Source organism: Fonsecaea monophora, assembly GCF_001642475.1.
Source record: "Fonsecaea monophora strain CBS 269.37 chromosome Unknown Scaff8, whole genome shotgun sequence".
NCBI lineage: Eukaryota > Fungi > Ascomycota > Eurotiomycetes > Chaetothyriales > Herpotrichiellaceae > Fonsecaea > Fonsecaea monophora.
The window spans coordinates 380,539-392,071 of NW_019173939.1; the positions used below are offsets into that span (position 1 = coordinate 380,539).

At 53.8% G+C, this 11,533-nt stretch overlaps 2 protein-coding genes across 2 annotated transcripts; one reads left to right on the forward strand and one right to left on the reverse strand.

Annotated features, from left to right (window-relative positions):
* Positions 1-226: 226 nt before the first annotated feature.
* On the reverse strand, positions 227-7,065 carry AYO21_02036 (hypothetical protein; the record flags this gene model as incomplete). The annotated part of the gene is made up of 9 exons (XM_022652017.1): positions 227-1,008; positions 1,066-1,741; positions 1,826-2,387; positions 3,729-3,879; positions 3,973-4,618; positions 5,240-5,533; positions 5,619-6,363; positions 6,420-6,687; positions 6,753-7,065. 9 exons carry the CDS (start codon positions 7,063-7,065, stop codon positions 227-229), a joined length of 4,437 nt encoding a protein of 1,478 aa, XP_022515761.1.
* Positions 7,066-8,233: 1,168 nt separating this feature from the next.
* Positions 8,234-10,838, forward strand: AYO21_02037 (hypothetical protein; the record flags this gene model as incomplete). Its single annotated transcript, XM_022652018.1, has 5 exons — positions 8,234-8,358; positions 8,417-9,279; positions 9,357-9,477; positions 9,540-9,881; positions 9,950-10,838. The coding sequence occupies 5 exons, from the start codon at positions 8,234-8,236 to the stop codon at positions 10,836-10,838; spliced, it is 2,340 nt and encodes a 779-aa protein (XP_022515762.1).
* Positions 10,839-11,533: the final 695 nt, after the last annotated feature.

Here is an 11,533-nt window from a genome sequence, read left to right on the forward strand (position 1 = left end):
GTCGATTTAGCTATTATCTCCTATGGTATTACTACTCGATCAAACTGCTCCGAGATTCTTTGGAACCAAAAAAGCAAAAGGAAGGGGGGGAAGAACTCCGACCCAGACTGACGAGGGCTCGGTCATGGAGGCATCCCAATCAGCTGGGTAGCTACGTAGATAGACAGAAAAATCTAACATATAAAGTGGTTCTTTGGGTTCCATCACAGTCGGGCAAGACAGCTCGTCAGCGTAGAGATTCTGATTCGGAGTCAAATTCCAGCCACGCAGAGGCAAATGGCGACAGCGGGTTCAACCCGTGATACTCTCCCGCCAGGCTTGGAGCAGTTGTCATTGCTTCGTCTGATTGACCGGGCGAAATCGGCCAATTGTCCTCTGTCGACTCTAGGACCAGAAAGTCGCTTGGTATAGAGGTCCCGCCGGTATCTATATCGTTCTCGCCATTGTCCACCTGGCGGACAGTCAGCAGCTCAGGATCCCCAAGCTGGCATTCGGCCGACGCCCTCTCTTTTCTGTCGAGCTTCGCAGACTCACCCACTAGGTATCGAGCCAGGTCATCCTGCGCATGACACTCTTCATGGGATGGAAATGCGTCACATTGCTGCGGCCGATGGGTGCGTCGGTCAGTGGCTGATTGTGACGTTGCGTCACCACTTTGCAATGGCGATCCGCCCGCCGTGTGACCGGCGAGTCCCAAGGTACCCTTGAGGAGATAGTTGATATTTTTGTTGATCAGATCGAAGTTCCTCAACGTGGCTTGAATGTCCGAGAAGCCGTGCGCAGTGCGTGACAGTGCAGGAATGCACACATGAGCCAGTCTTGGACCGGTCGCGGTGAGGAGGCGTCCAAGGTTCTCATCCGGTACCCAGTAGTCCAGGATGTCGAGCATCTCTCTGACTTTTGCCTCGATCTTTTGTTGTTGGATAGCTCCTACATACAGGGATGATTGGGTCTGCCCCTCTCGCATGACACGCGCCTGACATATCGACATGGAAAAGGTCTGGTAGGCTATACCCAACAAGGCACGGTGGAAGGAGACCAACCACCAGGATCTGGCGGACTCACTTGAAGCGTGATCGGGAGGACCAGCACATCGCATCCAGCTTGGAATGGAGTCCCACCACTGGGCCAGAGAGATCTCGTGAGACAGCAAGCAATCGGCCGGCAATGAGCTGAGCCTCAGAGCAAGACGGTATGAGAGATCTTCTGACTCGCTGCCGGTAGGGCCAGAATCCTCGCCCGAGCTGACACTTTGCAGCACTTTGTCGATCATTGCAGACAACCGCAGCTTGGCGTAGAAGAGATTGGCGAGTAGCTCTTGAATTCTGGCATCCTGAAGCGAGATAGAGCCAGACATCCTGTGCCATAGTTCTGGTGAGAATCTGTCGGGGTTGATGGATAAATACGTTGGAGATAGAAACCCGTCCACGTGGGTGTGCATGTAGCTGCCTTCACCCGATCCGAGCATCATGGTCAACTCCTGCACACGGATTGACCACACTAGCTTGACCAATGCGGAATCAAGATCTGCGTGTCTCTGATTTCTAGGCTGTGCTGAGGCTCTTCCATCCGATTGCATGTACTGAACGAAGGTCAATCTCTGAACTCGGTCGATGCAGACCTTCAACCAGTATCTGGAGACGTGGAGCGATTCCAGACTCGGAGTGGCCCTCATGGACAGAAGAAGGGCAGCCTGCGACAACAGCAAAGAGTCATCATCACGGTTCGTAGAGAAGGAAGCCTGGACATCAGTTAGCGGTGGTGTCAAACCCAAGGGCTAAGGGCTTTCTCTGGCAAATACCTCGTGATATGACTCAAATCTCACCTTCGCAAGGTGGGCCAGAGTCCTCTGTGCGTGCCGTTGGGATTCATAGTAGCTGGAGCGGAAGTCGTCCTCGAGAGCGTATAGCGACCCGGCATAAAAGATGGCTTGCATCAGAAGAGTAAATGTGGTTTTGGACCCCGCGAAGTCTTCGGTCATGGCCCTCTCTGCCACCTGCTGAATATCGAGGAATGGTAATTGTGGATGCACCCAATCAATATAGTACTGGAACAGCTTCCATTGAAGTTTCTCATCCGGGAGAGGTACGCACAGGTCCGGCTCGTGGAGGAAGCTCCTTGTGCTTGACGATCCCGATGTCGATCCCCATGCGTTGGACTTTCCATCCTTCTCTCCTTCGACACTGATGGAAGCCATCGACTTGATCTGCGCCTCAACTTCGTCTAATGTCTCATCGAATCTTGCGCCGGCGCTGAGCTCGATCGAGGAGGAAGTCCCACGGGCGGGAATACTTTGTCTCTTATCGGTCCCATGGTCCACCACCGAACGACTCTCACTGTGACTGCCATCTCCAGGACTGTTATTGTCCTCGGCCACCACTGCGGATCTGGGGTACCTCCAATCAGCACATATTCGACATGATGAAGGTCTGTCATAACCCGAACCTTTTTCGAGCTTTGGCCCATAACAAGCATTCTTGGTTTGTGTGACGACAATTGGTACAGGGTGTGCCATACAGCGCGCCATCACAACGGACCTTCCTGCGATGGCACACGGTGCAAGCACTCCTGGCTCTCCGGTTGGTTCTGCTCCAGGATAGTTGGGCTTTCCTTATAGAGAGCGCATCTTGCTGGTCGCTAGGACTGTGCCCTGTCTCCTTCTCGTGCTGTCCCTGCATGCTATCATCGATTCGGTCTCGTCGTCACACTCGTCATGATCAAGTCGTCAAATGGGGTATGAATGCCGGCAAGTTGAGCCCTGCTTTTGGTGCGGCAGTGGTCTTTGTGAATGTCCACTCTGACGCCCGCTAAACAAATCTTTGAGCTGGATTGGAAACCTTCCTGACTTGGATCAGGTTAGCCCAAGAAAAGAACTAGACCTTGATGATTACTTTGCAAAAGCCGGGTCTCTTTAGAAACCCCTTGAAAATTCTCACGTGCCGGTGCGGACAAAGGTCGGCACGGACATTCCGGTTCGATGCCCGGCGCGCGGCACTGACATACGCGCAGGTATCATCACCTGGTGACGGAGTAGTGGAGCAGGTTATAGAACTAGAACCTAGGGAGGGCGAAGCCGTGCAGGGACATCTTTATATTAGATGCCGTTTCTGAGCGCAGATAACGCAGTATGTATATTCGTGGAGATGGTATTTGACGGAAAGGATGTTATGAACTCCAGCGCAAACCTCGATGCAGAGGACAATCTGCTAGCGAACATAGCAAGTACTCATCCTAGTGGCGAATTATGAATGTGTGACCTCTCACTATCTGAGCGAGGAAATCGTTATCCGTAACAGATCAGAAACCCGAGAACAGATGTTAAAAATGATGGACCTCTCCACAAAGCTCTATCCGATATTAGGGAGCCAGGACGGGTCTAGATATGCACGTTGCACACCAAAACACTGGCCCATCCGCCACTTCCCTGGCCTGATCATAGATATATATGCTTACAGCACCTCTGCCATCCCTGGTCGTGTGATATTACCGTCCAGGGACCGATGGTGTTGTCAAGACAGAAGCCATCTCATAGCCTCTACACTGTCCTTCTGGTACTCTTCCGCCGGCCCCTTGAGAGACTTTCCGGGAAAGGTCCAGAAATAGTGAGGAAACCCCTTGTATTCTTTGGACCTGACTTGGACCCTTTCTGAGGTTTTAGTCTTGGCTCCCTTTTCACAATAAACGAGAGAGAGAGACAGAGACAGACAGAGAGAGACAAATAAACTCACCCTTGAGCCTGAAGCTTTTCAACAAACAGACGTGCGTCGTCGCGAAGGGTGTCCTTGGACGCGATCGTGATGTACGTCTTTGGCAGTGACCCTAGCTTTTCATGCAGCAGGACCGAATAGTACTTGTCGGCGGGATCTGCTCCGTAGGCACCTATTATGTAGAGCCGCCGACATGTTATGAGTCTGATCTGACCTGCTATTGTTCTGGGGACTGGGAAGGAGGGGTGGGGGGACCAAGCCTCACGAGCGAAACCCTGCATGCCACCGGGGGTATTGGGCCCAGTATCCCTGTTTTCGATATAGGAAGTGTACTTGCTCCTCAATTCGTCGGGGACAGCTTTTGGGTCCACGGTGACCGGGACCGCGGCGAACAGGCCATCTGGAAGGATCTGGCTGTCCTGATCGACCAGCTGCAATGTGGTGGCAATGGCGAGATTCGCTCCCGCAGAGCCTCCCGCGAGGATGACCTTGTCGGCCACGGCGCCGAAAGTGCTTGCCTGCGTGACAGCCCACGTGTAACCCTCGACGCAGTCGTCGAGAGGCGCGGGATATTGATGCTCAGGGGCAAGGCGGTATCCGATCGACATAACAATCAACCCAACCCTCTTGCAAAACTCCTCGCATTGGGCGTCTTCGGCGTCCAGGTCGCCCAAGGCCCAGCCGCCGCCGTGGATGTACACGCAGAGAGCGGAGTTTTCCAGCGCCGGAGGGGTGTAGATGCGCACTTTGTTCCCCTTGGTGCCAACCGCTCGGTCTTCACGCTTGACGGATTCATCGCGCGGTTTGAAAGAGAATTTGGAAACCAGGTCTTTTCCTAGCGTGTCCCATTGCTTGTAAATCGTGTCGATGTCGCCGTCCAGTCTGGGACGGTAACCCAGGTCAGCTTCGAACTATTTCTCAATTAGCAGCCGTACCGTTCTCCTGTACTTTACACTCCGTGACTGTCCAGGGGTGGATAGATCACTTGTTCGGAAAACATACACTGAGCCACTCTAGTGCATAAGACTCCAGCATAATTTTCAACGACTCGGAAGACGAGGACGTGCCCTTGATTTTGGTTCAATGGCGCAAAAAAATAAACTTGTCTGTCTCTTTCCAGGCTCAGATGGGATGGGGGGTGGTTCCTTATTACATGCTGTCAAGCACCCAGCAAAAATGCTGCCCAATCCTCCTCGCCCGGTAAACGATTGACGCTATAAGGATCGAATCCAGGATCCTTGATTCAAAACGCATCGAGGACAGGAGGAGGCTAGAACAGTCCCATTTTTGTGGGTGCAAGACCATCTCCTTGAGCTTTTCTACTGGGGAAAAAAACAATCTGGTTTATACCTCGTCACGCCTATGAAATTACTTCGTCTCTAGTATGTAGATCCTTCAGGGCTGGCCCATTCCTCCAGTTTTTTACTGTTGTGCCACGATAACTAGAAATTCTTTCCCCGGACCTTTTACAGCTTCTCTCTGATTCTAGGTTGCTGTGCACGGGCGTCCCTTTGAGCCCATTCCCTTATCACCTTCCTTTGAATCTTTCCACTGGCCAACTTGGGGATCTCTTGGACAAAGACGACACCGCCTTGAAGCCTTTTGTGTTTGGCGACTCGTGCTTCGACCCAGAGCTGGATCGATCTCTCGGTCTCACGGCTGCTGGAATCCCGATCCCCGTCCTTCAGTACGATATATGCGCGGGGGAATTCCTCTTCGCCGATCTTCATGCCGACTACAGCGACATCGGCCACCTGTTCGTGCTGAAGGAGGACAGCTTCTAACTCGGCGGGAGCAACCTGGAGGCCACTGACTTTGATGAGTTCCTAGTAGTCGATAGTCAGTCTCGAATCTGCAGCATCCAGTGCTCTCGCCTCCAGAGGCATCGTGGTGGTAGGAGTAAACGGGTACCTTTTTTCTATCCACGATCCAAAACAGGCCCTTGTGGTCTGCAACTGCAATATCTCCCGTTCGTAGCCACCCATCACCAGTGAAGGTCTCGCTTGTGGCGACGGGGTTCTTCCAATACCCAAGCGCAACGTTGGGACCCTTGTAAAGCAGTTCTCCGCGCTGACCGGGACAGACTTCGTTACCATCGTCGTCAATCAACTGGCAGGAAGAGTTTGGATGCAGCATTCCCACACTGCCAGTCTGACTGGTAATATCTCCCGGCATGTTGAGGCCGCCGCACGTTACTTCGGTCATTCCCCAGCCCTGTTTGACCTGGAAGCCAAATTTCCGGATGACTTCGTTTTGCAGACTCATCGAGAGTGGCGCGGCCCCACAGAGGACGTCGGTCACGGAGCTCAAGTCGTAGCTGGACGTCTCGGGTCGCTTTGAAAGCATGATCATGATCGGGGGCGCAATCTGGAGATGGGATACCTTGTAGTCCTGAATGACACGCAGGAATTTCTCGTAATTGAACGCACTCATGACGAAGACACGGGCCCGTAGCTTGGCTGCCATCAAGATGCTGTACACTTGGCCATAGGCGTGGTAAAATGGTAGAAATCCAACCCACCGTTCCGCCGGCCGGTCACCGTCCGTGTAGGGCTTGCCTTGATCACGCATAAACATGATCTGTTCGCAATTTGCTATCAATGCGTGGTGGGACACGATGACCCCTTTGGGAAGGCCGGTGGTGCTGTCGATTGAACTGTCAGCCCACGACCCACAACAAAGCTTTCTGGGATCGATGCAGTCTAAACGTACCCGGACGAGTAATTGAGGCTGGCAGGTCGGGTGGTCGATGTCCTTTGGTCTAGACGGTCCCACTGCCACATGTTGGGACTTGATGCCGTCGGAAGGAAAGAATGCCAGTCGAGGATGCCTCCGGTCGATTCAACTGGACGATCGGAGAACAGCAAGAGGCGGTCCGCGGGCAATCCGACATGACGTGCAGCTTCGAGGGCGGCGTCAACGATGCTGGGATGGACAAGGATCAATTTGGCCTCGGTGTCACGGAGCATGTGAGTGAGCTCTGTCTGGGGATGTTAGCATTCGTCACTGAGACGAAGTACTCGGTACCTGATGGATGTGATTAACCTCGAATGGTGTAGGCGGGATTGGCCCCAGTAAATACGGCCCCAAAGCCAATGACGCCAAAATACGCCACGGGGAGGAAGATGTGATTGGGCGTAAAGACAATCACCACATCGCCCACCCGGAGTTGATGCTTTGCCAGCACAGCTGCAAACCGACGCACCCAAACCTGGAGGGAATGCAAAGACAAGAACCTGGACGGATCTTCCGAGTCGACCCAGATTGGGTCATGGGAGAGGCTATCGCCATCGAAGACATAGGATAACAGGTCAGTCTTGGGAATGTCCAAGTCTGGAAAGACAGAATGAAGCGGCATGGCGAACCCGTGGGCGGCGAGGTTGAGGAGGGGGGAAATAGAGTCCGCAGCAGGTTGACAAGAAACAAGTCTATCTAAATTACAACCTTCAAGTTCCCATAGTTGAAGCAACCAGGTAGACGGACCCCCGGAGCGAGAGAAAGAGAGAGGGAGCCCTCACCTTCGACACGCACGCACCACTATTGCCAGGGTACGGAGTAAACAAGGGCGAGGCGGTCAGCTCCAGGGCGTATATCGATATCCGCACATCAACCCTATTGACAGAAAGGTGGCCTCTTTCTCTCTCTCTCGCGACGGAGGGCAGGTGTGCGTTAGATCCCATGGGAAACACTTTGCGAGAGTTTTGGTCTTCAGAGTTACTCTGGTGATGCTCTTTATTCAAGACCTTTGGACATATTTTTGTCAAAGGCCAACTGCTAAGAGGCCTGACGAGTTGGTCATATCCCAGAACTAACGTAGTCTGGGGTTGGGGCCTCAAGCTTCCAATAAACTCATCGTATCTAGTGGGAGACTAAATGGGTCGGCACCAGATCGAGCCCAGCCCCGTTAACCGAAGGAGGGGTGGAGTGGCATAGACAGGCAGACAGGCAAACCAGGTAGCTTCTCTCAGCCAAGGTCTTGGAGAAGATTTTGGCGGCTCGTAGACCTTCCAGGTGCCTGTTTAATGCACGAAATATGAAGCTGTAGGTGGCGACAACCATGGACAAGAGTTATCCACCCCCCCTCCAACCCCCCTTCTTCCCCGGGAACACGAGGAGCGGGGGACCTGGTATTTGTGCAAAGCGTTGGACCATTGGGTCATTGGGCCCCAGCTGACCTGGCCCATCTAGACTTTAGGGATGTGGTCTGGGAACCCACCCCCCGGATCTGTAGAAACTATGCCCACGCTCTGAAGTATTAGGTACTAAAAGCTCGCCTGCTCGAGTGGCTCTAAAGGTTGACCGTTGAACCGACACTCGCCGCCAACTCCGGTTTTCTAATCCTCGGTCATACCCAGATACACCTGCTATTGTTCTGCCACGGACCCGAGATCACGACCGCTGCTAGATAATGACGACCGAGTCAATGAAGGGTCGACAGCGCGCGGCTTTGGCTTGCGTGCCGTGTCGAAAGCGACGGGCGAAGGTGAGCGAACCCAAACCTGGCCGGAGAAAGTCTCGTTGCTACAATGTCGGATCAGCTCATCTCCTCCGTCAAACAGTGCGTGACCAGCGAGGGAGAATCTGAGTGTCAACTATGCCGTCAGAGGGGGATCGAGTGCATCACGATTCAGGGCGATGGCAGAAGAAGAACGTAAGTCATGGCCAAAGTAACCCACGACCCGTCACTGCTTGGGCTGAACGAGGTCCAGGACCGGGTCAAATGGGCAATTTCGGCGGTTGAAAGACCAGGTGCAGGAACTGGAATCTCTTTTGGCACAAGAACGACGGAAAAACAGTCACCAAGCCGACCTCCCACCGCCGGGTCTCGCCTCGAGCTCGGACGGCCGCCATCATTCTTCGAAAAGCACAACTTCGTCAACGTACCAGACTTCCAGCACAGGGGGATTTGGCCCTGAGCACCGACGGCCAGAAGTCGCCCCGCCTGGAGAGCATCCCTCGGCGTCTGAAGCATTTGCCGACCAGGGCTCAGATCAACCCTCTCCGATGAGTTCGACCGGCAGTAGCAAAGGTATCGTCGATAGGCTACTAGATCCTTTTGGGCAGCTCACCATCGACCATGGCACTGGGCGTCTACGATATTTTGGCCCGACGACAAACCTGCATACCTTCTGGGATGTCAATGTCTCGACCGATGTGGGCCAGCGGAGGGAAAACAATCAAATCACCACGGCGGTTCTTCGCAATCTATCAGTCGAGACCCACGATTACTTGATGTACTGCTTCTGGACGTATCACAACATCATCTTCCACATTGTCCACAAGGAAGCCTTCTACAAGGACAAAGAGAGTGAGCGGGGGAACAACTATTCCGGCCTGCTTCACATCTGCATTCTGGCCATGGGATATCGCTTCTCGGACAAGTCAAAGCCCTCGATTCAGAAGCTGGCGCTCCCGGATTGTCCGAGAGAGTCCATGTTGCACCAGGAAGCGAAGAGGCTCTTCGAATACGAGCTCAAGCATCCGGGGGGAATCCCCTCCATCCAAGCCTTACTCCTGCTGGCAGATCTGGAGTGCGGATCCGGCCGGGACAATACTGGCTGGATGTACGCAGGTAGGCACGATCCCATCACCCCTTGGCCCAGGAACATCTCTAACGCTTTGACGAATGACGCTGACTGCTTTTTGTAGGAATGGCGTGTCGCCTTTGCTTTGATCTGGGGCTGAATCTTGACTGTACCGGGCTTGGGCTCAGCCGTGAAGAGATTCAGGTCCGACGCCTGGTCTTGTGGGCGTGCTGCATCTACGACAAGTAAGGACCTCCTCCCCCGAGTTTGGGGCCATACCAGAGTCGCCGTGCTCACTCTGAGGCAGATATTGGTGTCTCTATCTGGGACGGAGGACTACTATAAAGTCCTCCGACATTGAAATTTTACCCGCGGCGGACGCGGCCGATCGACTGGGAGGCCTTCAGCCATCGGGCGTGGAGAAGGCCCTTGACACGAGGATCTATCTAGCCTTGTTGGACCTTATGGATATTGCGGGACAACTGACTGACAATCTCCACATCCATGCGAACCAGCTCAGCCACAACTATTACTCCAACGTCGCCGCGGTGGACGGGGAGCTGAATTCGTGGTACAAGCGACTCCCTCCCGATCTTCAGTGGACGCCCGAGAATGTCAGCACGGCGCCTTCTTCATTCTTCCTCCTGCAGTAAGTTGGTTCTCGCCCCTGGTTTCTCGGTCGAATTGAACAATTGTGGGCTCACAAGAGTCTTACAGCCAGCAGTATCATTCAACCATTGTCCTTTTACATCGACCCTTCATTCGAGGACATGCTGGCCGGGAAGACGGCGGCCTCGAAGCCTCCGAGGTGATGCCCGATCGTCTCTCTCATATGTCGCAAACAATCTGCCTCGAGCATGCCACTCGAGTTGCCCAGATCTTGAAAGAACATCAGCAAAGGTTCGATCCTCGACGATTCTGCTTAACTGTGCTCCAACACTCGGGCACAGCTGCGGCGGCGTTGATTGCTCGAGTCCGCACTGTTGACGACCCGGTGGATCGATTGGAATTGTTGCGCCACTTGGAATGTCTGACCCAAGTTCTCTCGGCCATGTCCCCAACTCTCCAGCCGGCCGAACGCATGTCGAATCTCCTGAACGAGGTATTGGCAGAAGCGGGCGTCGTGTTCAAGAAGACGCCCGGCCTGGAGCGAGGGCAGCCCCGACGAGAAATCTCGTCGCTCCGCAGAGCCAGTTCACGGCAGGACGAGGAGGATGAACCGAGTGCGAAGAGACAGCAGACCCAAGGATCGCTACCCAACGAGGTGGAACCCCCGAGCATGCTTTTCGAGGAAATGTTCCACGGGCAGATCGGAACCTCTGAGTTAGCATCGACGCTGGACGCCGACTTTTCCCTCGCTGGATTTGGCCCCGACCACATGATGGATGACCAGACCGTGACTCCGTGTACACAACCCTCGTTGATGCCTCAACCTCTTCCCGCCATGGCTGTCTCCGTGCCAGAAGCGCGGGCGGCCAACAGATTTTCCATGTTTTCGTCCAACGGCTGGGAAGCCTTTGTTCCTGCTTCAGCTCACGTGTACCAACCGATGGACTCGCCGGAAGACTGGAGTGAGATATTGAGGGATTTTGGCTCCAACATCTAACTGTTCCCATGGACAGCGACAGCAGCCCTGTCTTGCCCTGATGTTGGGGAAGAGCATTCGGTCAGCAGCAGCAGCACCTTTGGTTCAAATGATGGTGGCCTTGTAAAACAGATCTTAACAACCTACAGTACATATAGGAGGAGTTGGGCAGTTTTGAAAACTTGTCCAATGCATGGTATTATAGTATAATATTATACCGGTCGCAAGGCCAGAGAGGCAGCCGTAATCCTGCTTGCTCACCCCTTATCACTCTTTTTCAGCCATCCATTCATTGACACGAAGGTCTCGCAAGTGGCTGAGGGGTGCAAGGCTGTATTTAGGTGTCCCGAGTAAATGTTCTCTGTGAATTCATCCCATCCCATCCCATCCCAACCAACCAACCCGACCAGCCGTGAGCGATCATGCCTACACGCAGCATGGACAGGGGAACTTCGCTTTCTCGCGGGTCACAAACCGGGCTTGGTACCCGCTTTGCAGCGTATACGGAGAGGGTATTGAGTAGACGAACAAAACGCCTGGCTCACTCATGCACTCACTCACTCACGCACGCACGCACGCTACTCGCTCATTAGGCTGTAAGAAACCAGCAGATTAGCAGTCCAGTCCAGTCCAGTCCAGTCCAACTTACTAACGCTCAAGGCTCAAAGGTCAAGGATCAAAAGCCGTGCCCAGGCACTGGATCTGGTCTCTCTGAG